The 27,433-nt window shown below is 37.5% G+C and overlaps 6 protein-coding genes and 1 non-coding gene across 7 annotated transcripts; 4 read left to right on the top strand and 3 right to left on the bottom strand.

The window, feature by feature from the left end:
* Positions 1-702: 702 nt before the first annotated feature.
* On the bottom strand, positions 703-774 carry TRNAH-GUG (transfer RNA histidin (anticodon GUG)). The gene has a single exon. It is a non-coding gene; the product is annotated as a tRNA-His (tRNA).
* Positions 775-2,094: 1,320 nt separating this feature from the next.
* Positions 2,095-3,219, bottom strand: LOC108819551 (40S ribosomal protein S15a). Its single transcript, XM_018592609.2, has 4 exons — positions 3,066-3,219; positions 2,657-2,810; positions 2,403-2,563; positions 2,095-2,311 (listed from the first exon to the last, which is right to left on the bottom strand). The coding sequence occupies exons 2-4, from the start codon at positions 2,787-2,789 to the stop codon at positions 2,213-2,215; spliced, it is 393 nt and encodes a 130-aa protein (XP_018448111.1). The 5' UTR covers positions 2,790-2,810; positions 3,066-3,219; the 3' UTR covers positions 2,095-2,212.
* Positions 3,220-3,325: 106 nt separating this feature from the next.
* LOC108822365 (calcium-transporting ATPase 4, endoplasmic reticulum-type) lies at positions 3,326-7,845 on the top strand. The gene is made up of 9 exons (XM_018595417.2): positions 3,326-3,469; positions 3,751-5,193; positions 5,336-5,396; positions 5,490-5,611; positions 5,767-6,048; positions 6,123-6,500; positions 6,590-6,699; positions 6,798-7,026; positions 7,105-7,845. Exons 2-9 carry the CDS (start codon positions 3,781-3,783, stop codon positions 7,687-7,689), a joined length of 3,180 nt encoding a protein of 1,059 aa, XP_018450919.1. The 5' UTR covers positions 3,326-3,469; positions 3,751-3,780; the 3' UTR covers positions 7,690-7,845.
* Positions 7,846-13,447: 5,602 nt separating this feature from the next.
* Positions 13,448-15,819, top strand: LOC108822057 (dof zinc finger protein DOF1.1). The gene is made up of 2 exons (XM_018595070.2): positions 13,448-13,759; positions 14,031-15,819. Exons 1-2 carry the CDS (start codon positions 13,733-13,735, stop codon positions 15,006-15,008), a joined length of 1,005 nt encoding a protein of 334 aa, XP_018450572.1. The 5' UTR covers positions 13,448-13,732; the 3' UTR covers positions 15,009-15,819.
* A 1,401-nt stretch (positions 15,820-17,220) lies between these two features.
* On the bottom strand, positions 17,221-19,989 carry LOC108822056 (probable protein phosphatase 2C 4). Its single transcript, XM_018595069.2, has 4 exons — positions 18,310-19,989; positions 18,102-18,215; positions 17,739-18,003; positions 17,221-17,649 (listed from the first exon to the last, which is right to left on the bottom strand). Exons 1-4 carry the CDS (start codon positions 19,576-19,578, stop codon positions 17,534-17,536), a joined length of 1,764 nt encoding a protein of 587 aa, XP_018450571.1. The 5' UTR covers positions 19,579-19,989; the 3' UTR covers positions 17,221-17,533.
* A 1,776-nt stretch (positions 19,990-21,765) lies between these two features.
* LOC108822055 (protein TRM32) lies at positions 21,766-24,247 on the top strand. Its single transcript, XM_018595068.2, has 4 exons — positions 21,766-22,097; positions 22,353-22,497; positions 22,584-23,486; positions 23,572-24,247. The coding sequence occupies exons 2-4, from the start codon at positions 22,368-22,370 to the stop codon at positions 24,081-24,083; spliced, it is 1,545 nt and encodes a 514-aa protein (XP_018450570.1). The 5' UTR covers positions 21,766-22,097; positions 22,353-22,367; the 3' UTR covers positions 24,084-24,247.
* Positions 24,248-24,912: 665 nt separating this feature from the next.
* LOC108822054 (probable GTP-binding protein OBGM, mitochondrial) lies at positions 24,913-27,102 on the top strand. Its single transcript, XM_018595066.2, has 5 exons — positions 24,913-25,141; positions 25,215-25,323; positions 25,582-25,664; positions 25,750-25,812; positions 25,906-27,102. The coding sequence occupies exons 1-5, from the start codon at positions 25,001-25,003 to the stop codon at positions 26,974-26,976; spliced, it is 1,467 nt and encodes a 488-aa protein (XP_018450568.2). The 5' UTR covers positions 24,913-25,000; the 3' UTR covers positions 26,977-27,102.
* The last annotated feature ends 331 nt before the right edge of the window (positions 27,103-27,433 follow it).

Raw genomic sequence — 27,433 nt, 5'->3', positions numbered from 1 at the left:
TTCATTTTAAATAAAGAGATATGACAGTTTGAAGTTGCAGCCGAAATTAGGGTTTTAGGTCACTTGACGGCGCGTCTTAGAATAGCGATTGAGAGCGCGTCCGACGTCAGATAGAGTCGAGGCCGACGGCGTTGGATTCGTCTCGTCAAGAGCTTCAATTTGATATGTGGCTCGTCGTCTGGATCCTTACGGTTGAAGAGAACGAGCTGTTTGAAGTGGCGCCGTCAATTAGGGTTTTTGAGGTAGCTCGGGATTTCAGAGTTTCGTGCTGATAACGTGTTGTGAAACTGTGTTTTATTATTGAATCAAAGTGTTCCTTATATAGGAAATACACGGCGACATGGGCCTAAATACAATGGGCCATAAACGGGCCAAGATTACAAATAAATATCTAATGGGCTGGACATCCATAAACATAATATTCATAACATGAAACTTATTTTTCTGAAATTTGTTTATTGACCCACAACGAGCAACGTGACGGATAAGATAGAATCTTTGACAACTAATTTTAAAGATAAAATCCATTGTCTTTGTGCAGCAAAATCTGTTTATCCATTTATTTGATTAGTTATTATATCAGAACTACATGTTCCCATCTAGTCTGGCGATTATATAGGCCCAGCAGTGATAATATTTTGTATAAGCAACAAAACCAAGACCAGGCCCATCTAAACTATGAATTAAAAAAATTAAAATTACTGTGGCTGCTGGGATTCGAGCCCAGGTCTCCACGGCCACAACGTGGAATTCTCACCACTAAACTACAGCCACTTTGAGTGGTGAAACCTTCCACACCAATTATCTTAACTGTATGTAGCCCATTCCTCTTTTAAATATTTGGTAAAAGTACCCGGTACTCTCTTCTGTCTGTGTGTTGTACAATCTGTTTTCAGATAGATTTATTCAGAAGCATTTTGCAAACCAAAGAGACTTCGATAAGAGACACAATGTAAGAAACATAGCTTCAGAGTCTCAAGTTCAGACAATGACTTGGTTAAAGCAAACGGTGAATACATTCGAAACCGAAAAGTAAACTGGACAAAATCAATAACCAAGTAATACTCTCCACATCCGTCATTTTAGAGCTGAAGTAAGCTAGTTTTGATAACCTCGTAAAGTTGATAAATCGAAGGTAGTCCAATGACAATGAGAGACAATTAGGCAAAGCAGATCTCACCTTTTTTTTTCTACTTTCGTGGCGAGCAACCCATCTTACTCACACGTCAATAATTTATCAAAAAAGTAAAAAGGTTGTAATAATGGGTCTCAGGTCAGCTAAGTAATGGTTAATGAAGTATATGCTTGTGAATATACTTCCTCCAACGACCAACTTTTTTTGGTCTATAAACTCAAAATGACACATCTCTCTCATTTGGCTCCTCTTTGGAGGTCGTAAAGACCATCAATGGATGATGCTCATCGAACCTTCCCCTCTCTCTCATATACATATCTCCCATACAAGAAGAAGAAGGTGCTTCCTAGCTGCTGGCGCTGAAGATGAGCTGGTACGGCCGGAGAGGGGAGAGTGATCCGTACGTACAACATTTTCTAATAAGGTGTGACAAAGATTTATTGGGAGAATATTAGAATTAGAAAATTGGGCAACGACGTAACCTTTGGCAGTTCTTGTTTTCTTGCTGTTATTTTAAGAGTTTTTTTCAGGTTTTATTGATGAGAACAACAATCATGTTCTTAGCTTGTGGCTCGTATTATATACACCTACTTTTCGTCAAAATAGTATTAGGCCATTGCTCTTTAAATCATCTTCAGTGTAACCAATTACCCGACTCTGTATCTGCATGACTGCACCTGTCTTTACAGATTGTGTAATGAAAAATTGGATATATTGTATTCAATTGCCCAAGTAAGATAAAAGTGATCGACAAAAGCTTCATATGTAATTAGGTATATTAAGTAAGGTTACAGACATCCTATCGGTCTGCTTCTTATATGTAAGGTTACAGACATAAGCCTATCGGTCTGCGTCTTATATGTTATGAGTAGGGCACTTCAGAAAGAATGATCAAGTACGGATTATGAGAGTACTTAAATGTGAATTCAAATGAATCTTTCAAGAACTCGAGACCAAAGAAAAGGGAGTAATTTCAGAACTATCCAACAGAGTTGCCACAAAAATTCAAAAGACAAATTGATAACAATAGTTAAACATAATAGAATGAAAAGTCTCTTGTCCCCCATAGAGAGAACTTCAATAGAAGAAACCGAGGACCTTGCCTCCGACATTCTTTCTCCTCGCTTCTTCATGGTCCATAATCCCAGCTGAAGTAGTCAACACGATGTAACCGAACTGCAATTCAGAAGTTTTCAATGAGTTAATCCCATCCGAAGTATAAAAAAGGTTCCAATAAATGAATAAAAAAGGGACAAGAAGACCAAACCTGTCGGGAGGGAAGCAAACGAGCAGTCCAACTTTCAATCTCCTTAACACCAACATCAAAACGAGGACTGATAACACCACACTTGTTCAACCTCCCGTTCAATTCCACAACGATTTTGCCAGATCGGTGGTCATCGACATACTCAAACTCACCAATGTAACCTGCATTTCAAAATGATATATAACTTTAAAGGCACGAATCTCTCAAGGATATTATTAGAGGGGGAAAGTATATATAGCAAAAAAAAAGCATACCGTGCTTCTGCATGACGATGAGAAACTTGATGATGACTTTTGAGGAAGGCCTGATCATGACTTGCCTCTTGCCACGTTTCTCGGCATTGAACATGCTCTTGAGAGCATCGTTGAGCACACTGATTCTCACCATTTTCTCCTTAAGCTCAAGCCTCTGCGCGTTAATAAAAATGATATAAGATTCTCTGATACTGGTTGGGATTGTGAAAGATGTAATCAGCAGAAATGACTAAAGGAATCTACAAACACATCAAGGAAGCGTTCCAAGAGTTCTAAAAGTTCACTAGAATCTTCACACGAGCTATGAGATACTAAACTACTCTGATACGGGAAGAGCAGATAACAAGAGTTCAACAGATCAATCAATATGAACGAGCTAGTAAACTACGAAGAGTTAGAAATATGGAACCTTCTTAGATTGGCAGCTCGGGAGGCAGGTCGCTCAGTGACGGAGGAGAAGCAAAGAGACGGAGAAGAGAAAGAGACCCCTAGGGTTTTCTTTTACGTTTTTTATACAACAGCGAGAAATGATGTTTATGGGCTTTTGGGCCTAATGGACTTCCTTTTCATAATCATTGCTTTAAATATTTTTCAAACGAGTTATGCCGTTAGAACTGATTATAGGCCCAAATAAGATCCATACTTCATTAACAATTTGGGCTTTCAAAAGCTTTTACTTGAGTCAGCGCGCGTTTGTTAATAAAGATCTGTTTTCTATTTTCAGAGAGACGTCCCCAGAGTGTGTGCGTGCGATTGCTTGCTTGCAGCGGGAATCTCCTTTCTCTCTCGCTCCGCGATTTCTCTATCTCTCTGGTAAGTTTACGATCTTCAGAGTTCAGACTCTTGTTCATCGATCCTTGATTGAGATTCTCTCGTTCCATGTAAATCGCTCTCTCGATTCAGATCTATAGTTAGGCTCATACTTAAATTATCATAGTCAGGTGAATCGAGAACTGATTCGATCGTTCCTTATATCTGATGATGATGATGTTTCAGTTAGATATCTATTTTCGTTTCCTGTACAGAGAATCTATCATGGATATTCGTTTTTTCTAATAATTTAATTCAATTTATTTATATATTTACAATCGCAGTCGAACCGTAAGCTTCACTATTGGGAATCCATGGCGAAAGGATCGGAAGATCTCGGGGAGAAGAAGAAGCCGACCTCGAATCCCACACCCTCCGACACTTTCCCTGCTTGGGCGAAAACCGTAGCTGAATGCGAAGAGAAGTTCGGTGTTAGCCGCGAGAGAGGGTTAGCTACCGACGAGGTGTTGAAGCGTCACGGGATCTACGGTTTAAACGAGCTAGAGAAGCCTGAGGGCACATCGATCTTCAAGTTGATACTGGAGCAGTTCAATGACACGTTGGTTCGTATTCTTTTGGCGGCTGCCGTCATCTCCTTCGTCCTGGCTTTTATCGATGGAGACGAAGGAGGCGAGATGGGGATCACCGCGTTTGTAGAGCCGCTCGTGATTTTCTTGATCTTGATTGTGAATGCGATTGTTGGGATCTGGCAAGAGACTAACGCCGAGAAGGCTTTGGAGGCTTTGAAGGAGATTCAGTCTCAGCAGGCGACTGTTATGCGCGACGGGATCAAGGTTTCTAGCTTGCCTGCGAAGGAGCTTGTTCCTGGTGACATTGTGGAGCTCAGGGTTGGTGATAAGGTCCCTGCTGATATGCGCGTGGTGGCTTTGGTCAGCTCGACGCTGAGAGTCGAGCAGGGTTCTTTGACGGGAGAGAGTGAGGCGGTGAGCAAGACTACCAAGCCTGTGGAGGAGAGTGCTGATATTCAGGGGAAGAAATGCATGGTGTTTGCAGGAACCACGGTTGTGAATGGGAACTGTGTTTGCTTGGTTACTGACACTGGGATGAGTACTGAGATTGGAAGGGTACACTCTCAGATTCAGGAGGCTTCACAGCACGAGGAAGATACCCCTTTGAAGAAGAAACTTAATGAATTCGGAGAAGCTCTGACTATGATCATTGGGTTAATTTGTGCGTTGGTGTGGCTTATCAACGTCAAGTACTTTCTCTCCTGGGAGTATGTTGATGGCTGGCCCAGTAACTTCAAGTTTTCCTTCGAGAAGTGCACTTATTACTTCGAGATTGCTGTAGCGTTGGCTGTTGCTGCGATTCCTGAAGGTCTGCCAGCAGTTATTACCACATGCTTGGCACTCGGCACGCGGAAAATGGCTCAGAAGAATGCTCTTGTTAGAAAGTTGCCCAGTGTGGAGACTCTCGGATGCACGACAGTTATCTGCTCTGACAAAACTGGAACTCTGACAACCAATCAGATGGCTGTTTCCAAACTTGTTGCTATGGGCTCTAGGATTGGAACCCTTCGATCGTTCACTGTTGAGGGGACCTCATTTGATCCTCGAGATGGAAAGATTGAAGATTGGCCAGCTGGTCGGATGGATCTAAATCTTCAGATGATTGCAAAGATTGCTGCCATTTGCAATGATGCTAACGTCGAGCAATCTGACAGTCAATTTGTGGCTAGGGGCATGCCTACTGAGGCAGCTTTAAAGGTAAAGCGACCTACTACACCATCTTGCACCTTTCTATTCTGAGCTAAATAGTCTTCTTCTGTTTGTTTTCCTCACGTTTCAACGGGTATCAAGTGTTAATCTGGCTTCTTTTTTTTCTGCTGGTGCTTGTTTCCTTGAGCAGGTTTTGGTTGAGAAAATGGGATTTCCTGAAGGATCGACTTTGGCTGATGGCGATGTGTTACGTATGTATTCTTAATTATACTTGTTTCTTATGTTTTTCACAGTTTTACAGATGCAATAACTCCAACATTTTACCTTTCTAAACATAATTGAAGGTTGTTGTCGGCTGTGGAGTGAACTAGAGCAACGGATTGCCACTCTTGAGTTCGACCGGGACCGGAAGTCAATGGGAGTTATGGTGGATTCCAGCTCAGGAAAGAAACTGCTACTGGTCAAGGTCTGTTTTTCTTCATTTAGTATAATATTTTGGATAAATTGTGTATGATTATCTGGCTTGTGCTTTGGTTCTCATGGATGTATGTTATTAGTTAGAAAAATATTTGTCACCTCTTTTCTTCGGCACCTAAGAGAACGATTACGAAAATTTTGCAGGGTGCGGTAGAAAATTTATTGGAAAGGAGTACACATATTCAGTTACTTGATGGTTCCACTCCAGAACTTGACGAATACTCAAGGCATCTTATTCTACAAAGTCTGCGTGAAATGTCCTTGAGTGCATTAAGATGTCTCGGATTTGCCTACTCGGATGTTCCATCAGATTTTGCTACTTACGATGGCAGCGAAGACCATCCTGCTCATCAGCAACTTCTCAACCCATCTAATTATTCTTCTATTGAGTCTAATCTAACATTTGTTGGATTTGTTGGTTTAAGGGTGAGTTGCTTTATCGTTTGGTGATTATTCTTTTTGAGTCCAATCTAACTTCTCTACCTTTTCAATGAGTGAAGGATCCTCCGAGGAAAGAGGTGCGTCAAGCCATTGCAGACTGCAGAACAGCAGGTATTCGAGTCATGGTCATTACCGGAGACAACAAGAGCACCGCAGAAGCAATATGCCGTGAAATTGGAGTATTCGAAGCAGATGAAGATATCTCTTCTAGAAGCTTGACTGGAAAAGAATTTATGGATGTTAAAGATCAGAAGAATCATCTAAGACAAACCGGGGGGCTTTTGTTCTCGAGGGCTGAACCGAAGCACAAACAAGAGATTGTGAGGTTGCTCAAAGAAGATGGAGAAGTGGTTGCCATGACTGGAGATGGAGTCAATGATGCTCCTGCACTGAAGTTGGCTGATATAGGTGTTGCTATGGGCATTGCAGGCACAGAGGTATTTCTCTCTCTTCTATCTCATCTGTAACAGCGAGATGATTACGACTATTTATCAGCATTAAAGCTCTGGGGTTGTTATGTTTGCAGGTAGCAAAGGAGGCATCTGACATGGTGCTAGCAGATGATAATTTCAGCACAATCGTTGCAGCAGTTGGTGAAGGCAGATCCATCTATAACAACATGAAGGCCTTCATCAGGTGAGTCTTCTGTTGCTATATATATAACCTATTGATATTGGTGGCTTGCTATATAAACATATATTGATCCTACTAATCTGGTTGTGATGAACAAAAAGGTACATGATCTCTTCCAATATTGGTGAGGTAGCATCGATATTCTTGACAGCTGCTCTTGGAATCCCAGAAGGCATGATTCCAGTTCAGCTTCTGTGGGTGAATCTCGTGACAGACGGTCCTCCAGCTACGGCTTTAGGATTTAATCCTCCTGACAAGGATATTATGAAGAAGCCTCCTCGCAGAAGCGATGACTCGCTAATCACTCCCTGGATCCTCTTCCGGTATATGGTATGCAAGAACTGATTATTTTGTTCATCTTCTGGCTCCTTTTCTAACAGTCACTAATAATGGATAACCTGCCTATAGGTGATTGGTATGTATGTGGGAGTAGCAACGGTGGGAGTATTCATCATATGGTACACACACAGCAGCTTCATGGGAATAGACTTGAGCCAAGACGGTCACAGCCTTGTGAGCTATTCACAGCTAGCACATTGGGGCCAATGCTCATCATGGGAAGGCTTCAAAGTCTCACCTTTCACAGCTGGCACTCAGACTTTCTCCTTCGACAAAAACCCATGCGAGTATTTCCATCAGGGGAAAATCAAAGCATCCACGCTCTCCCTCTCGGTGTTGGTCGCCATTGAAATGTTCAACTCCTTGAACGCACTCTCAGAGGACGGCAGCCTTGTGACGATGCCTCCCTGGGTGAACCCATGGCTGCTCCTAGCAATGGCGGTGTCGTTTGGGCTCCACTTTGTGATACTATACGTGCCGTTCTTGGCTCAGGTGTTTGGGATAGTGCCACTGAGCTTGAACGAGTGGCTTCTGGTGTTGGCTGTGTCGCTCCCGGTGATACTGATTGATGAAGTTCTCAAGTTTGTAGGAAGGTTGACCAGTGGCTACCGCTACTCACCTCGCATTCCATCCGCTAAGCAAAAGGCGGAGTAGAAGAATAAATAATTGAAAAGCATTATTCATTGATACTTCTAGTTCTTTAGCTGAAATTCACTTTGTTGCTTAACTCAGTCAGTTTCGTTGGTGACTTCTTATTTTTCTAAACGAGAATTTTTGGTTTGATAAAAATGTTTCCAACTTGGTTTCTCATTTTGGTTCGTGGACATGGGCTTTCCAATACAAAGCCCGAAATGGAAAGATGAATGTCTCAATCAGCAAAGCTCATTCATATTATTATTCTTCTTCTTTACCTTTTTTTTTAATGCTTCTTTGCTTGGTTCTCATGATTATATATGTGTGTCCTTGCGTTGTGTGTTGGAACTTGGAGTCAATGAAGCCGAGTTTGTTTTGATAAATCATAACCGTTTGAAGCGTGCAAATGCAACAAAAAGATGTCCCTTAAATATTATATTGTTGAAGAGAAGTAACACAAAATATATTTAGATTGTAGTAGTTTCTTTCAAGATTCACTACCTTCACTATATATATGTTAGTGGAACTTTTAGCTCTAGTAGTCTAGTTCGATTACTCCAGCTGCAATGTGTATACTTATGTATCATGTATGTATATATGTATGTATGTGCACGTCAGCATGTGTGAGGTATCTGTGTGTGTGTAGTTTACAGGCATAAAAGATTAAGGAGTAAGCTTTTGCACAGATATAAAAAGCTTGAGAAGTAAGAAAAGCTGAGGGGGGACGGTGCAATTAATTGACAAGGAATCAGATTCCTACACCACTAATGTTCTTACTTTTTGTTTCCTGTCCTTATCATTTCTTCCACGTTTTATGTCTATTATTAATAGTAATCTATTCAAACATTAAAGTTTTTCATTTGGTTAACGAGTACCCCCATGCTACAAACCTAAAACCGAATCCTGTAAAACCAGTAATTCTTCCCTTATATATTATTTTAGAAGCATTAGAAATAAGTAACCTTACAAATGTGTCATTTCCTAGGTGTCATCACCACAAGCTCTCGACTAATTACAATAACTTGCCATTGGTCACTACATTAAAACCTAACTAATATACTCTAAGCTTTTACTTATTGACTAACCAAATAAATCATGTCTACGATTTATGGTTTCGGTTATTATTTACCATATGCTATTACACGATTTAATTATGATGCATTCTATTATTCCTTACATGGTTTTCGCATTATTATTTACCAAACCAGAAATATGGAAAATACGATTGTTTGTTTCGGTCTTACCAAAGACCAAAAATACTCTGGAACATACTCTATTATACAGTTTTTGGCTTTCATGATTAAACCATACATGATTAAATACTATTTTAATTATTAGATGACTTTTTATGAAGTTTACAGTGTTTTTCACTATACGATACGACCGTTAAAAAGATAGTTTAAAATCATTACAATTGAGTAGAATATTTTAAAAGCATAGTTTGAAATTATTATAATTGAGTAGAATATTTTGTTATCATCAAACGATCAAGAATCATTATTTTCATGTAATATTAAGGGATTATATATTTTGTATGATTTGATGCTCTAATATACTAAGTCATTCATATTTGAGGCTGTGAATCATATGGTTTGCCTAAGTATATAAAATACAATTTCGGACCAATGATGCTGACATGGTGTAATTTAAAACCATAATATAAAATCGTAATAAAACTGGATGGCTTGATTTCATCAAATCAAGACATCCATTTATGTAATCATCAAAATCATTGTAAGTTATGTTTTAATGCTGATTTTAAATTAGCAAAGTTTGATGCAAGTTATTTTTAAAAAAATATGATACTAATTAACTGAAAAAATTAAAACTTACGTTAATTTTGGCCATTTATTCAGCCTGATGTATTTTCGTAAAGTTAGAACTATGAATTCTCAATCACAGAGTTCCTTGCTGTAAAAACCCACATGATTTTAAAAAATCTTCCTATATTAATTATGTCATTAATTATCTTAATTATGCATTTGATTCGTTTATAATAAATAAAAGATCTTCAATCCTCTGTCAATCACGTAGGAATATTTATGGTTTGGAATTGTATTCTCCTCTATTTATCACATTTTAGGAATGTAAATCCCGTTATGACTACATATTGATTGTATTCCAAATTTTAAAAATAATTTTGACATAGTATTATTATTTCATATGCACTGTCAAATCATACAAATATAGAAAGTACATGTGATTGACACTGATTGACCATTTAAATTTATTTGGTGAATATCAGATACTCGGTTAGTTTCCATAATTACAACAAACAAATCGTGAAATATGAGGAACAAAGCAATTAACATTGTTCCATTATGATCTCGGATACGAAATATCATATAGTGCCATCAATTACGTCGAGTTTACCCTAGAACTATGCTCCTTGCATATATAAATATTGTGCCTTATAGCTTGATCTATTTAGCATTGTCACCTTCTCAAAAGTACATTTACACTACATTTAAACTTTCCTACGAAACTCATGGCATTGTTAAACTCAGTTGCCTATTTGAAGCGCTTTAAGATGGCATTGTTTAACTCGTTAGAATCCCACTAATCTTATGGTGGCCGTGGTGATAAACTTGCATTTTGCATGTGCGATAAATTTTTTTTTACATTTTTTACTCCAACATAAATTTCAGATGTTCACATTTTTGTCATATTTTATTTTATGTTCACATATAAGCTAAATGACACATGTTGGAACCAAACATTATGTTTACCACTAAGATTTTAAGATATTTTGTTGATGTATGTGGCTGTATTTATGGGTTTCATTGTTGTCTCATGGATTTTTTATAATAATATTACAGCAAAGATCATATTATGTAATTAGAGGGGTTGAATCTCAGTATTGTTTGTCTTTTTCTTAGTCTGGATTATATTGATTACATGTGCTAAAGAGAGACAAACCTCTTAAGTCGTGACCTCCAATTTTTTTTTGTTTTTTAGTAGCAATATTTACTATTGTCATATTTACTGTGATCTTTTGAGAATCCAATCATTTGAGAAATTGGTTATTTTAGTATTTAATGTGATTGTATATTAGAATAAATGTGAAATGCTATCATATAAGGAATAACTTTTAATGTTAAACTTTGTTATCATGTTTTAGTCAAACTACCCTTCTTTTTATTTTTATATATTCTCAAAAATAAAAGGATGTAAAATATAAATGATATAGTGATGCAAAATATAGATAAATTTTATTTATTTTTAAGAATAATAACTAATTTTATATAAGTTTTTGATTACTCATATAAATTCACTCCCATGATCTATACTTTAATTACACACAACCAATAACACAAGTTTTTTTTTTAAAAAGAAGCTTATCTTATATAGATTACACAATTTCGTTCAATCATTCATTATAAAATATATAGTATTGGGACTATGACTTTTACATTTTTAATACATATATATTAAAATTTATAATTTTTTTTAGTTCATTCATCCTGCGCATGGCGCAGATTATCACCTAATTCTTTAATTAAAATAAAAAACTTGACATCGGATATACAAGTTTGTTTTGAAGCGTCGACTAATAATATAATTTGGAAAGTGTATAGATACAGTAATCATGATTTGGTAAAAAAGAAACCAATAGATCATTTGACAAAGAGTTTTCCGCAAACTCATAAGGATGAAACTTCCAAAACAAAGCTCAAGGCGAACAAATGGTTCACACACACGAATATTTGGCATGAAATCTAAATATTGTACGTGTTAACCATGGCACATATATATAAACAAACGAGGGAGACTCTTGAATATTCATTTTTCCAATATGTTTTGGTTAATTTGATTAGGGGTAGACTGAACATTTATGATGAAAAAATTACATTTGAAATTTCAAAATTACATTTAATTTGAAAGTTAAAATCTCTAAAACAACAATATACAATGAAATGGATGGATTGATGGATTATATGGTTTTATTTATAGAATTGGCATATTATTATGTTATCTAGTTTTCTTTTTCATAAAGTAGGAAACCAGAGATTCTTTAGACCATATATATCAGTGATATCATATCACAAAATTAACTTTACACGAAATACATTTTCCGAGGAAATGCCGTAAAGGTAACTTAATCTCAAACGAGCATTTATCAAATTTATAGGGTGAAAGAAGACGAAGAATAATGATAAGAGTATACATAATGGTTTGGTATATGAAAAGGTGGTCGTGATGGATTCATGCATGAACGCCCTTTTATCATTTTTTCGTTTATTGAGAAAACAAAACTTATTTGCGGTGGAGAGTTTTGCCCCACTCGAAGCAGTGTGTTATAATAATGCTGCAAGTAGGCTATCTTTGACGGCCCCTTTCTGAAAAAGTGGTTTCGCAATTTATAAACGAAACGAGTAATGACGTCAAAGAAACACAAAACGAGTGATCAATGAAGAGATAAGAGATAGATTTAAAAGAGAAAAGGAAAAGAGTAGAGAAAATGTAGAGAGACAAACTGCAAAATGTAAAGCTATTTTAACAAGTAGTACGTTTGTTACATATACTTTGGCCTATAAGTAAAAGCTGGAGTCGCAAACGAACGACTCATCTTTTCACTTTGAAATAAAATTTCATTATCAACTACAAGACCCGTGTGCTGTATTTTAAGTATATGAATTTTCATCAGTTTATTCTTTTGTCATGATTGTGGAGTTCTTAAACCAATAAGATAAAACTACATCTACAATTTACATCATTTAGTTCATAAATGTTGAATTCCTATACTTTACTCATTTAACATTAACATATACGGAATCGACTTTTATAAAATACCAATTTTTGATACAGAAAATTTTTATTGGCCTGATTTTTATACTCCCTTAACATAATGTTCCAATTTAAGAAATGCAAATATATTTACACACTCCGCTGTATAAATAGACAAGATCCCACCAAAAGTGTAATAGAGAATGATGATGATGTGCTTTAGATGTGCCATATGGGGCTGGGCATCTAAATTATAGAGATGTCATATTTTTATTTCTGATTAATTATTCCCATGCACTTAAATCCCTCTAAGATTATAAAGTGAAGAGATAACTACCAACTTATTTATTTCTGTAATAACCTAACAATTTTAGTTCCATATATACCTTGGAAAGTTCCACAAATTTTAGGTTTATGAAAGATCATATATCATTCATTTAAAGATTGTTTATGCGAATTTAAGAACTCTTCCTAAACCTATAATTTGTGTTTTGGCATTTTAGCTAGAATTTGGGTGATGATTTTTGAAAAAAAAAAATAGGAAGAAAATATTGTATTTTTTTTACTTGAAAAGAAGCAAAAAAATTGGGATTTTTTTTTAAAAGGCGTGCTTTTTGGGATTCTTCTTGAACCTTTGATAGATGATTCGATAAAAATCATTTCAACAATGCCTCCTCTGAGAAAATTTATGCCTTCACTAGTATCCAAAATTGAATTAGTTTTCCAAGTAATACTCTATAATTTGGCTTCACTATTTAAAAGCTCAAAAAAAAAATTTTAATTTAAAAGCTCAAATTACTAGGTTTTAGCATGTCTAATTCGATTTATCTTCACCGAGGAGAAAATAGTTGGATAATCTTTTCATGCAACCTTTTTGGTATAGTTTCAAAATATTTCTCCCCTATAATTATATTTATGTAAGACTCTAGAGACGTCTGGGAGAGGAGCCTTATAGGCGAAGAAATGTCCCCACCCAAACCCTAAAAAGTTGAATTACATATAAAAATTACACAGCTGATTATAGACGCGTATACACAAGATATGATATGAGCATGGGAATTATACAAATGTATAGAATCATAAAAAGGACCGAAACTCCTTTTCTTTTTCTCGTTAAAAAAGCATTTTCTTTCTCTTTATTTTGTCTTTGTTCTCCTTCTCTCTTCTCACTATCCTCTTTGATTCTGTGCTCTCTTCACGTTTCTCTTGATCGTCTGGTTTTCTCTCTTTCGTCTTGCCCTTTTAATTTTTTTTTTTGATTCCCCACCAAGTTTCCCCTAAAGATCCATCAAACTTTATTAAAGAAGGAAGAATTAATAAAGGGTATAGAAGAACAATGGTTTTCTCATCCAATTGGTCACAGGTTTCACTTCTTTGATCTTCCATTACTAATGTTCTCTCTTAATTCTTCATTGATATTTTGATTCGTTTTAGTAATAATTTTGATTCATTTCCAAAAGATTATTCCTATTCCCATCTTCTTTTATATAACCCGCTTTCTTTAAAATTCAACATCTATAAATATGGTATTTCTTGCTTTACAAATACAAATGATACCAGTGTCGAATTGAGTATTCTTGGTTCTTTCTTTTATTTTCAATTTCATTTCCTTGAATTTTTTTTTCTTTTTTCAGCCTACGAATCCAAACAATCATCAGCATCAGCTTCACGAGAATGGAAGCTTAGTGAGCGACCACGGACTACTTTCTCACCAACTTCCACCTTGCCTACCAAACCCTAACCCTAACCACCACTATGCTGCTGCTACCGCCAGTGGTCTTCCAGCGAGGCTTGGTGGATCCATGGCTGAGAGAGCGAGGCAGGCCAAAGCTCCTCCACCTGAGGGAGCCCTAAAGTGTCCTCGATGCGACTCCATCAACACCAAGTTCTGTTACTACAACAACTACAACCTCACTCAGCCTCGCTACTTCTGCAAGGCATGCCGCCGCTACTGGACACGTGGAGGGGCCCTGAGGAACGTCCCCGTGGGTGGAGGCTGCCGGAAGAATAGCAAAAAGGGCAAGAATAGTAATTCAAAATCTTCTTCTTCCTTGTCCAAACAGTCATCTTCCACAGTCAACGCTCCAAGTTCTAACTCAGGACAGCTAAGGACAAACCATCAGTTCCCGTTTTTGCCAACTATTCACAATCTCACTCAACTCGGAGGTATCGGTTTGAATTTAGCGGCCACTAGTGGCAACAACCAAGGCCACCAGATTGGTTCAAGTTTGATGAACGATCTAGGGTTTCTTCATGTCGGAAATGGACGAAACATTCATGACAACAACAATAACGGTTCAATAAACAACCTAATGGCGTCGGCTGGATCTCTTAGTCACTTCGCTCTCTTCGATCCAACGACGGGGTTACACGCTTTCCAGAACGAAGGCAATATATTAAACAACGTAGGAATATCTTTTTCATCTACTTCCATGGTTGATTCTAGGGCTTATCAGGCCGCCCCAGTGAAGATGGAAGAACAACCTGGTTTGGTTAACTTGTCTAGACCGGTCTCTGGTTTGACGTCTCCCGGGAACCAAACAAACCAGTACCTTTGGAACAGTTCAGATTTCTCGGGTCCTTCTTCTAACGATCACCACCAACTCTTGTGAGATTTAGTGGTTTAATTTGTTGGCTCGTTAATATTAATGTATGTTACGACGAACGGTCATGATCAAAATGCATGCAGAGTACGTGTGTGGGACAATGATGGTGGGGACGTATTCTGAATTTCTGATACGTACAAACTAAAAGGTATCTTAATTAGAGTTTGTGGTTCTACAACTTAAGATCGATACTTATGTATAATCATCAGGTGAGTCATTTGTTTTGTATTATGTGGTTCAGGGTAAGTCTGATTCTGAAGTTTGCTATGTCTCTCAACGAATTCGTGTCGTGTGTGTAACAGTCCAATTTGTATACGTTTTAAACTAGATCTCATGGAATTAATATATAATGCTTTCGGCTATTTTTATTTTATATACTCGATTTCCGTTTATGGGCTATATATATATATATATATATATATATATATATATATATATATATATAAGTTTGCCTGATCCCAAACCGAATAGTGAACATTGCTAATGGTATATCGTTTATTGATTGTAATTAAGAAACTCTTATAATAATACAGTAAAAAGATAAAGATAATTCATAAAGTAAAAAGGGTGCTGACAAAGGAACTTGATCATGCAAATCTGTGTCTCTCTGGATGCTACGTTCTAAACTTCTAGAATACTCTTTTCTCATATTTTTAGGAGCTTCTTTTTCTTTTACAGTCTTCTTGTACGAATCTGTGTGTCAGTCTGTCTTGTGTTGGTGGATGATCCTCAATAGATATCTCTTAACCAAATATATGTGAACATGTATATTTTGATGTTTCTATACATGCTATAAATAAAGAAAAAACTTTCTGCATGGATTAAAAGCATACTTACGTATAGTTTTTTCATACTATTAAGCAAAAAGTATAAAATCCAGATCTCCAGAAATCAACGTTGTTATACCCACATACGACAGACTGCAAAGTGAGACCAACCCAGTTGATAGATTCAATAGTCTTTATTGTTCTATCAAAATTGTTAACTATGAATTGCATTTTAATTGGCTACTCGTAGTTTTTTGTGCAACAAAACTACTCATAGTAAGGTTTGATTTTTTTTTTGATCGAAACCTTAAATTATTATTATGAAAAGAGTTTAATCACCCAGAGGTGGATACAATGGGGAGGTTACAAGCTGCCTTGGCAAGTCTGTCAGCTTCCATGTTTTGGAGTTTTGGAATAAAGGAAAAGGAGATAGAATCAAAGGAACAACTCAACAAGAAGATATCATGGAAGATTTTTTGGATTTCAACGGCCGAGCCGTTACTGGATAAAAGGTCGACGAGACTTTTAGAATCAGAGAAGCATTCCAGCTTCCGAAGTCCCGAAAAAGAGGCAGCAACTAGAGCTGTCTTTACCGCTAGAGCTTCAGCCATCAAGGCCGAGCTAATGAAGATGCGGTTTGTAGAACCTTGGCTCACTAGGGAGCCCGATGGTGACTTGAAGAGCCATCCTATTCCGACTACTCATAGTAAGGTTTGATTGACACGGAAAACAATGCGTGCAGAGATCTATATGTCCTGCCATGAGCCCCAACTTTTATGATAGTCCCACTTAACGGTAGGGTTAAAATCATTTGAAATGCTTTTTCTGACTCTACCCTTTTTATTGCACTGAATACTTGTTTTCCGGAAATTTAAATTGAGCTTAACCACTAACCAATAACTACTGAAAACAACAATTAAATTGAAGCAGTGTTTTTAGTGTATATCTGCTTTGTATAATAATAATTATGCAGTAGGAGAACCAAAAGTAAAACCAAATAGAGTTATAGACAGTACACATAAATGAACGATAACCTGACCGCTGCATGGAACACGCGGTCAATGAATTTTGTACGGACGTTAATTGATTGTTGATGTTGACCCAACGCCACTAAAATGGACTGTTTCTTTCTCCTATAAACAAAAGAAACGAACTGTAGTAGTCAAACTTCGTTGGAACCTTTTTCTTTTAGATGGTGTGATTGAACTAATTTAATAACATCAAAAGGATAGACAAAAGGGGTTTCTCTATTAAAATTTGAAGATTTAGAATTTTAAAATCGTGGAAGCAGTCCAAAAGGGTATAGAAACTAGTGTGGAGACTTGAGATAAGTAAAGAAAACAAAGGACAAGAAGTTCCATAAAACATAAAATTCCAAATTTACTGAAAACAAGTTTCTTGAGATGCAAGAACCGTTATATTAAAAAACAGAGGGAGAAATGAAATAAATGTTAGGGAAAGGGAATAACTTCTCTTGAACCACAAACTGCCACTCAATACATATCTCATACTGACAATTAACTAACAACCTTTTTTAATTCCTTCGTTTACTTCTCTATTTACATACAGTTAGCGGTTGCAAGAAATTTACAATTCAAAGAACCAAATCTCTGACCACTAATTTAAGACAATTTAGAATCTTTCTCATCACCTATGAGTTGCCAAAACTTTTTTTGTTTCTTTTTCTTAACATTATTTCACTTTTCTGTTGAAACACCAATCTTCTTTGTGTGCGTAAACTGATGGGGAATTGGGGATTTGTTTTTATATACAAGATTTCCACATTCTTCCTTCTAAAGAGATCACTACTATTGAAACATCATCGTGGTACCTTCTCCGTTCCCCTTGTGGTATCTCCAGCAGTTCATGGAAATCCAAACCTATAATCCCAAAAACATCAATTAATACAAGCTATTTAACTAAAACAGAGTTTCTAATAGAAACAATGTAAAAGTTTTCATCACTATACCAGTTTTCATAGCAGCTCTGAACAAAAGTTCTTGGACAAGGTGCTGAGCTGGATCCCCTTCAGGCTGCAATTCGATGAAGAGCTCAATCTCTGAAACGGCTTCTTCGTTTGTGAAGTATTGGTAGAGACCGTCCGATGATAGTATTATAAACCGGTCCTTGGAGCCTAATCTATGATGGTAGAGAGACGGTAAGCAGTTGATGTATGGAGACTCCCCTTTGTAATCAATTTGGAACATCTCAAGAAGCGCATTGTTCCATTTAGGCTGCAAAAATATAACATCACCACATAACCGAAAGAAATTAGATTGACATCACCACATAGCCAATCTCATGAAACCTAAAATTGATGAATAATTATTACCTGTTTTAGGAAACCAGCACCAAATGCTCTTGTCACCTTCAAGGAGCCTTTAACCCGTTCATTCATCACTACACTAGCATCATCTGGATGCTCGTTTCTGATTCTTTCAACTTCCTAAGAACCATAGGAACATAACACAATCAATACCTCAATGAAACGCCAAGATTCAGATACATTGAGCAATGAATGCCATTGTTTATATGCTTACCTCTTCTATATTTGTGCTGTGATCAACAGTGAGCTGAGAAGCCGATAAATCCGATACTAAAGAGGAGTCATGATCTCTCTCACAACTTTTCATCAGTGTTTCTTCGTTGTTCTGTTCCAATCTCTGACCAAGCACAGCTCTACTATCACCAACATTCATCACATAAACATCTTCACCTTTCATCAACATCACCAGAACACAAGAACCCATCAAAGCTAGCTCAGGATTCTCCTCCAGCATCTTATCAGCAGTGTCTAGATACGTTTCTTCCGTCTTCCTCAAAGCTTCTGACAATGCATGTAAAACATCTGAATGGTTCGTTAACGGTCCACGATTTAGCTGTTCCTTTAATTGACGGTCAAGATCTTGCATCTCTTGATCCCACTCACATCTCCACCGTCGCTCACTATATTGACCACGTGGACCGTCCCGTAACAAGCCTTTGAGCTCCCGATGAAGCGTAGGATAAAGATGAGAGAGAAGATAATCAGGCGCATCTGGACCGTTGAAACCGTCGTATATTCCTACGAAAAGCCAGTCGTGCTCCTCCGAAACGACGACGTGTACTCGATCCTCACCTGCTTTCCCCTGAGCCCACTGGAGACTCTGGCTTTCAACCGAAACGTCTTCGTTTAAATTCCTTTCTTTAAGATTCTTCTCTGACCTGATCGGAGCAACGATGGAGTTTTGCCGTCGAGAAACCGTCTTCGAGATTGCTCGACGGAGAATCCGAACCAAAGATCTTTTTCTTGACCCGACCCGTAAAGCTAAACCATGGGAGAAGCTACGCTGGAAGAAGTGACGATGATGCTTATCAAGCGGGGCTGAGAGTAATAACCCGTCGCCGCCGCCGTCAAGCGAGCCCGACATGAAACCTCTCTCGATGGGACCCGAAAGGAACCCTGGATCACCACCGGAGCTTCTGGGGATGGGCTGGAGAGGGATGGAAGGAAACGACGTCGTGCTCTCAAACGCCGCGGCGGCGCGTTCGATTTGTCCGTAGGGATCGTAGAGAGAAGTGGAGAGGGGAGTGGCGGCGTTGGCGCTGACGGAGGCCCCGGAGATGGTTCGGTACACGGTGGTGGTAGTCTCTTCCAGCTCTGAGTGGACTTTTGAGGAAGTGGTTAGAGTTTGGTCGGGTCGGACGTAGCAGAAAGAATGGCCTAGACCTTCGTCTAGAGGATCGGGAAGCTGAAAGGAGATGTCTTTTTGTCGGAAACTATGTCTTCCTGTGAAACATGTGCTCAGTTTTGTCACTCCGTTACCCATCAAGATAAGTTTCAACCTAACAAAGCTCAATTTAAGTTCGGAAAATTCAAACTTTTGTTACAATTGAAGCAGAGAGAGATAGAGAGTTGACTTATGTTATAGAGAAAATGATTTTAATATAAGTATCAGGGAGGAATATATATAAATAAATATATAAGAGATACTATTCGATTTGTCTGAACAAAAAATAAAAAAAAATCTAGAGAAGGAAAATAACAGATTGTTTTTGTCAACAGAAGCAGATTAAAAAGTCTAACAAAGCTAGAAGCGTTGACTAAAAAGTCGTAAACCTGAGCTTACACGCGCTCGTTCTAGTGGCCGTATGAAGAGGATTCGATGACGTGACGGTGTCTTTCTTTCCTCGTGTGTGTGAGCAAAGAAAGATCAGAACACGTTTATTTAGTTTTTTTTTTTTTTTTTTTTGAGAAAGGGCTTTTAACACGTTTATTTAGTTGAATTTTGTTCTCCCTTTGTACGTTTTTCGCTTTATATAATATTTTTAATAAAATTTGCATAGTAATCCTATTTATTTAAATATTAATTCGAGATTTTCAGAAGATATTTCACTTCCACACATAAAAGTTTCTATACACAAATATAAACGAAAAAGAAACAGTTGATTGCAAAGGAAAACATGGCGGGTCATTTGAAAAATACACGCCTCAGATAGTGCAGGGGCTTACACGTGAACTTCCATTGCAAGTAAAATGCAGCACATAAGACTTACTTGCATGAAACTTAGCAACCCAAAAAGAAAAAACTTAGCTGCGGAAAATTAGGAAAGGCTGATTCAGGAAAGTATCTCACGGGCTAAAGACATTTGTACATACAACAAAACTCTATAAAGTCAAAAGAGCTAGCCACAAATTCACATTGCTATCGCCGTTGGATCTCGTGATCTAGACGATCAGATGGGCAAAAAGACTACCACGTGTGAAACTATATATATCACCGAGGCGTCGCGTTCTTTAATATCTCGTCAACTTTCATTATTCCTCTCCCATTCCCCCTCTTACGTGATTGATACTAAATTTCTTATTAGAAGAGAATTTATAATCTACTACCTATTTGTTCATTTCGGTGAGTTTGGTGGCATATTCATTTACTTTGGTTGGGACAAATTGTGATAATTACTATTCTTACTCACCTTAAAGTCTCTAACATCGTATTATTTTTACGTTTTGTTTAGGATTTATATTTGTTAGGAAGAGACTCAACTTCTTTTGCTTTAAGTAACAACCATCTAGAATTTTATTTATATGCATCGTTTGGTGGAAACTTGCTAACGAAAACAACTACGCCGATGGTCAATAACGTTAGTATGTTTCCACTTGAATATTAAGCAGTAGATGTCTTCTTCTATTCCGTTAAAATACGAAAGCGTGACTAGGGTTTTGATTTTCCAGGTCAACCTTGGCTTTCACGTCAATCCTGGCTTACATACATCCGTTACTCAAAATGATTTTAATAAGATATAATTTATCAGGTTAGACCTCATCTGCTAACTAAAAATCCATTATAGTTGGACTGTCCTTATTATTTATATGAAGTTAGATATACAACATCCAATAATCATTTGACAGGAATTAACATTGTAGAAAAAAGTTCTAAGCAGCCAAAAAGATAGTCTACTTCCCATAAAATAGTATTATCTAACAATTTGCCACAAACACACGTAGCCTAACAACTACTCATGTTACTTGGTTGGTGACCAGCGCAAGTGGTTTCTGTCTTATAAAAATCACAAAAATTCTAGAAACTTAAACTATATTCAAATTAGTCTTATGCTGAATTTTACACTCTTAGACCAAACTAATTAACAGTATAAAGGTAATTCTGTAAAACAAATTAATATTTTGCTAGAAGAAAATCCAATAGTATGATACATAAAATATTTAAAACATCAACAAAACTTGTATACTAAATAAATTATTTTAAGAAATTTGAAACTTTTTTAGAATAACAAAGACAAAAAAACTGATTTGAAGTAAACCTTATAAATATCAACAATTAAGTCAACATTTAATAAACTGTTATTTAGCATTATATATGTTTATGGAGTTTTTAATTATCTTATTAATTATAATGCTAGGAACATAGAAAATACATGTATTTATTTGAAGAAGAAAAAACATAAATTTCCGGTGGCGTGTGGGCGTTATATAATATGAAACAGACATTTGACGATTTTCTACCGGTAGACCTGGCCATCCTTGGCGGGTAAAGGTATAACCACATAGCAGAACGAAAAGTCTCGCTTTCTTTGTTCAAGGTCTTCCTCGTCTTCCTTCATCTTTTTCCAGACACCTTCCGTTGCATCATTTTAAAGCTCTCTTCAGAACCACATAGATGATGAAGTCGAACCATCCCTACCATCAACTCTAAGATCGCAACAGTATTTTTTTTTATGAACCCAAAAGTTTCGAGGTTAGCTAATAATCAATTTGGCTGAACCGAGGGCTATAGAGCATACTGATCAGTCTTCTATCGCGGCCAGCTTCCTTCCTCTTCTTGATCAGGTCAGCTTCTACGACATAAACTCTTTGACTGATTTTATTCTTCTATCCTTTGGCGTCACTTTAAGTTCTTGTTTTTGATCGATTTGGTTCATCAAAATGAATCAAGAAAATGTTCTTTTATTTAACATGTTTTTTTTATTTGACTGTTTCAGACAAGCTACTAAGCCTGGTCTGACTAATTTTGTGTTTTTTAATACGTCTGTTGTTATACTCTTGTCTTCACACAACTTAAAATCTTTTTTTTTTTTTTTGCAGATTAAAGGATTCCAAATGAGGAAACATTTGAAAAGCGAGAATTCAAGTCCAAGACATGGAAAATGTAATAAAAAATCCGGTTGGTTAGCTGGAATGCTTCATGTGCTTGACTTTCACAACTGGAGAACTAAGAACCGTCCAATCTGTAAGAACATCTCGTAAAAAATTTATTATATTTTTCCAGTATTGAAGATAAATTTGTTGAATGATGGTTTACTCTGCTTTCCATAGGTTGGAAGACCCCAAGAACACATTCCTTAGTGCGTGAAGCTGACGAACAAGAACCGTTTCTTGATTCTAAAAACGAAGATTCAAAGATTCCAAGTGTTGTTGCTGAGAGTCCAACGAGACAACTACAGAAGCTGATGACAGCAAAGCAAGTAACAGAGTACGTTGACTTTCTTGAAATCTTGAACAAGGAAGATGTTTTCGTCAAGATACTGAAAGATCCGAACTCGGAGTTTGGGAAGCAAGTTCAGATCAAGTCTAGTCCAAGAGTTTTGCCCAAGTCAGGCTCGTTTCCCCTCTCTGGCTCTTCACGTCCCGCTAGGATTGAGCACAAGCAGAAGGAGAATTGGTATGCTCCAACGCAGAACGCTGCCGTTTTGACTTTGAATGTTTCAAGAGACGCTTCTCAGGAACACAAACCAATCGTACCTTCTCATGTCTCAGCTGTAATAAATGGATTCAGAGGAATCAAGAAGTTTATGAAGAACAGATTAAAAGACCGAAAGCACATGAAGAAGAATAAGAAGAGTTCGCTAGTCTCAAAAGATGATTCTGTGGGGAGATACTCTCTGCTTTTGGAACAGAGTTTTAGAAGAAAAAGTGGTGACTTGCGTTCCAAGAGTTTAAAACTTTCCAACGAAGAGAAACAGAGCGACTTGAGAGATGATAATAAACCACAGTTCTTCAGACGTGTGTCGTCACTGTCCAGCCTTGAAGTTCTTGGTTCATTTCTGACCGAACTTCCCCGAAACAGTTCTGCAAGGAGATCTGTAGACCTAGATACTAACTTGGGACCCAAGAAATATCTATTGCAATCAGAGACTCTGGTAAGAACAGAGAAGGAAGAAGAAAAAGACGAGGAGCAAGAGGAGAAAAGCCAAGAAACATTGACTTTACTATCACCAGGTAAGATCTTGACAGAAACAATTCATGATTTGATGGGAGAAAAATATGAAAATTAATATTAATTCTATGGATGCTTGTTCTACAGGTTTAGGTCTAAGTTCTTTAGAGAGTTACAACCATGAAGAAGAAGAAAATGAAGATGTCTACTTCTGTTACGTAAAGAAGCTTCTAAAAATTTCAGGCTTCCTTGAAAACGAAGTAAAATGGTACTCAGAGGAACAACCACTGAATCCATCACTGCTCTACAAAGTTGACATACAAGATGAAGAAGAAAAGAACAAAGAGCTTCTCTTCGATTTGGTTAACGAAGCAATCGCTGAGACTCAGAACCAATCACACATCTATTTCCCTAAGACTTTCTTTTTTGCGTATCCAAATGGGAAACGTTTTCTTGATCAGGTCTGGAGAAGAGTCGAGTGGAGCCTCTTAGGGTTAGGAGCTGAGGATAGTGATCGTTCATTGGATGATATTGTGGGAAGAGATTTTACAAAGGGTGATGGATGGATGAATCTTAGAGGTGAATCTGAATGGCTGACTCTTGAGCTAGAAGATCTTATTTTTGATGAAGTTCTAGATGAAATACTTTGCGTTTATTAGGGACAGTTTATTAGTTACTACAATTTTTTTGATGGAATGTTTTAGTTGGATTTTTGTTCCTTTTTTTTAATATACATGTATATATGTTGACTGATACATATTCGAGATTTCATACAGTTTTGCAGTATATGAGTAGTGCAAAGTTACTAGGTTTGTAGCCGAAACCAGACCTGAAATGAAATTCCAAAATTGGTTTGATATTCTATACAAATTGTAAAAATATCCAAACAAATCTTGTAAAAATAATATTTTGGCTACCAATTGAAATTGATAGAAAATATCAATAATCAAGAATTTTTTTGTATTAGAATAAAAAAAATTGACTAGATACTAAAATAAGATTAAGGAAAGCAAGTGCATAAAAGAAAGGAACTATAAATCGACAAAACAACAAATTTTAGGGACTATAGAGAGAATTATTTGTCGTTGCACAGAAAAAAGGAGTATTATTTGTCTTGAGAATCCTAGACACAAGAAAAGGATGTCTAAAATGATTATCCTGTCCGAATTTGATTCAGAGTCGAACAAGTACCCAAAAAAACCACAACACCCTATTAGGACTCCAGTGGCCAAGCAAGTGAGTTAAGATCTTTTACCAAAAAAAAAAAGTGAGTTAAGATGATTGATAATGCGATTATACATGTCTTTAGTCCTTTTACCAAACATATTTGTAAACTGACTTTCGTTTCTTCACTTTAAAATTCAAATCTTATTCATCTTTCTATACATGAAATGGGCTTTGAAACTCGTCTTATTGGGCCGTATTTTGGTAAGCCCATTACGTTAAACCCTTCGGCTTCAGTCTCTGTTTCATCACTGACCACACCCACCACGGCGGCAACTCATTCGATCAAATTTCCTCGCTACCGTAACTATCTCCGTAGCTCGCCGGGAGATCCATCGGAAAACAAAAATTTATGTGGCTGAGCCGAGCTCTTCCTATCCGATACTTGACATCCAACCGAAGACTCCAAAAACCGCCATGGATGACAACATACCCTGCTGCTGCTTTCTACTCAGATTCTCCGGAGAAGAAAGGAAAAGTCACGCCTTTGCAGGTCAATTCATAATCTACTCACTCCCTCCCCTCTCTTTAGCTTTTTTTCAACTGTGACTTTTGTGTTTGTGCAGGAGACTAGAATGAGAGATAGGTTTACTCTGTACGCACGTGGCGGCGAAGGCGGAAGTGGTTGTTCCAGCCTCCGACGTAGCCGTACCGATCGCTTCGGCAAACCTGATGGTAATGTCTTACTTGTGACGATTGTTGTTTGAATCATTCTCAAATGCTATAGACAACAGTTATGTTTCAAGTTTTGTCTACTTTAGAATTGGAAATGTGGATTTTTTTTTTTTTTTTTTTTGATCAAATTTTTTTTTTTTGATCAAAGAATTGGAAATGTGGATGTGCCCAAAAATACTTAAGAGAATTATTACAAGTATTGTTTTTTTGAGACAATGCAAGAACGTTGAATGTTAGTGGAATTGAAACTTAGCTCAGGTGGAAATGGTGGGAGAGGAGGTGATGTGATATTAGAATGCACACACGCTGTTTGGGATTTTAGCGGATTACAACCTCATGTTGTAAGTTTATTATCTCTCTCTCTCTCTCTCATGTGTCTGATAGAGAGATTTGTCTTAAACATTTTTTTTAAATGACTTCTTGCAGAAAGGTGGGAAAGCTGGACATGGAACTTCCAAGAACAGGATTGGAAACAGAGGAGAAGACAAGGTTTTATTATACATATCTCTCTCTCTCTCTCTCACTAGTGTTCCTCTGCTTCTTTATTTTTAGTGTCAGGCGCTTATTTTGTGTCTCCAACAGGTTCTTCAAGTCCCCATTGGGACAGTGATTCATCTTCAAGAGGGTGAGATTCCATCTCAAGTTCAAGTTAGCTCTCCCAAGAGTTCGGATCCATGGGACCTTCCTGGCACACTGGTCGATGATCCTGAATCAGAGGACGTTGATCAAGATTCTTCTGTTGAAGCTGAATCAGAGGAAGAGAGTGTAGAAGCAATACATCTAGACACAGAAAAGGAAACTGATTTTGAAGAAGAAGGACAAGTCAGGTACAACGTTGCGGAGCTAACAGAAGAAGGCCAGAGCATAATCATCGCACGCGGCGGCGAAGGAGGGTTAGGTAACGTATCCGCCACGCGTTACTTAAGAGGCACCAAGTTCGCTAAAACCGCCACGTTGAGGACTATGGAAGGCGATTCTGATGACAATGCTGATGATGGTAACGGTCAACAACAACGCACGAGTTATAAATGCGGCTCCCTTGGTACAGAGTCCGTCCTGATACTAGAACTAAAAAGCATCGCCGACGTTGGTCTCGTCGGGATGCCAAACGCCGGGAAAAGCACGCTGCTCGGCGCGCTCTCGCGCGCCAAGCCACGTGTAGGCCACTACGCGTTCACGACGCTGCGTCCTAACCTAGGAAACGTTAACTACGATGACTTCTCGGTCACGGTAGCTGATATCCCGGGGCTCATCAGAGGAGCTCATCAGAACAGAGGACTAGGCCACAACTTCCTCCGCCACATCGAGCGGACCAAAGTGCTGGCTTACGTCGTGGACTTGGCGTCGGGGCTAGACGGCTGCGAAGGCGTGACGCCGTGGCAGCAGCTGAGAGATCTTGTGATGGAGCTCGAGTACCATGAGGAAGGGTTGTCTGATAGGTCGTCTTTGATCGTGGCGAACAAGATCGATGAGGATGGTGCGGATGAGAGGTTGGAGGAGCTTGAGAGGAGAGTGAAAGGAGTGAGGATTTTCCCGGTTTGTGCGGTTCTTGAAGAGGGTGTGGATGAGCTGAAAGATGGTTTGAAAATGCTTGTGAACGGTGATGGTGAGGGATCGGAGAGGTTAAAGTTGGAGAATATTTCTGTTGACTAGTTTAGTTCCTTTGTATTGTCTTTTTTGAGTTACCTCTATTTTTTTTTTTTTGAAATTATAGGCCACATTATTACATTTATCCATTGCGCTATAATATATGATCTTGAGTTGCACATACGAAATGAACTTTTAACTTTATCCACATCAATCTTCATATATTTTCTTGCTGTTATAAGATTTAGAAGAAGAGAGGAACACATATGATATCTTAATATAATGCATATGTATATACACATAGCTAATCTCTTCATCAAAATTAAAAACTAGCAACTTGTTTTTTTTTTTTGCTAAAAAAAGTAGCAACTTGTTAGAAACGATTTATAATAAGAGATACAGAACAATTTATTATAATATGAGTCAATTTGTTGAAAACAAAAAAAAAAGTATTTTTTCCACAAGAAGTTACTATGTTAAGAATATGGAATAGGCATGATTCATGCCTCTTATTTTGGACGGC

This window comes from Raphanus sativus, chromosome 8, assembly GCF_000801105.2.
Source record: "Raphanus sativus cultivar WK10039 chromosome 8, ASM80110v3, whole genome shotgun sequence".
Lineage (NCBI taxonomy): Eukaryota > Viridiplantae > Streptophyta > Magnoliopsida > Brassicales > Brassicaceae > Raphanus > Raphanus sativus.
Note: the sequence above shows the minus strand (reverse complement) of the source record. Positions and strands in the feature narration are given on the sequence as shown.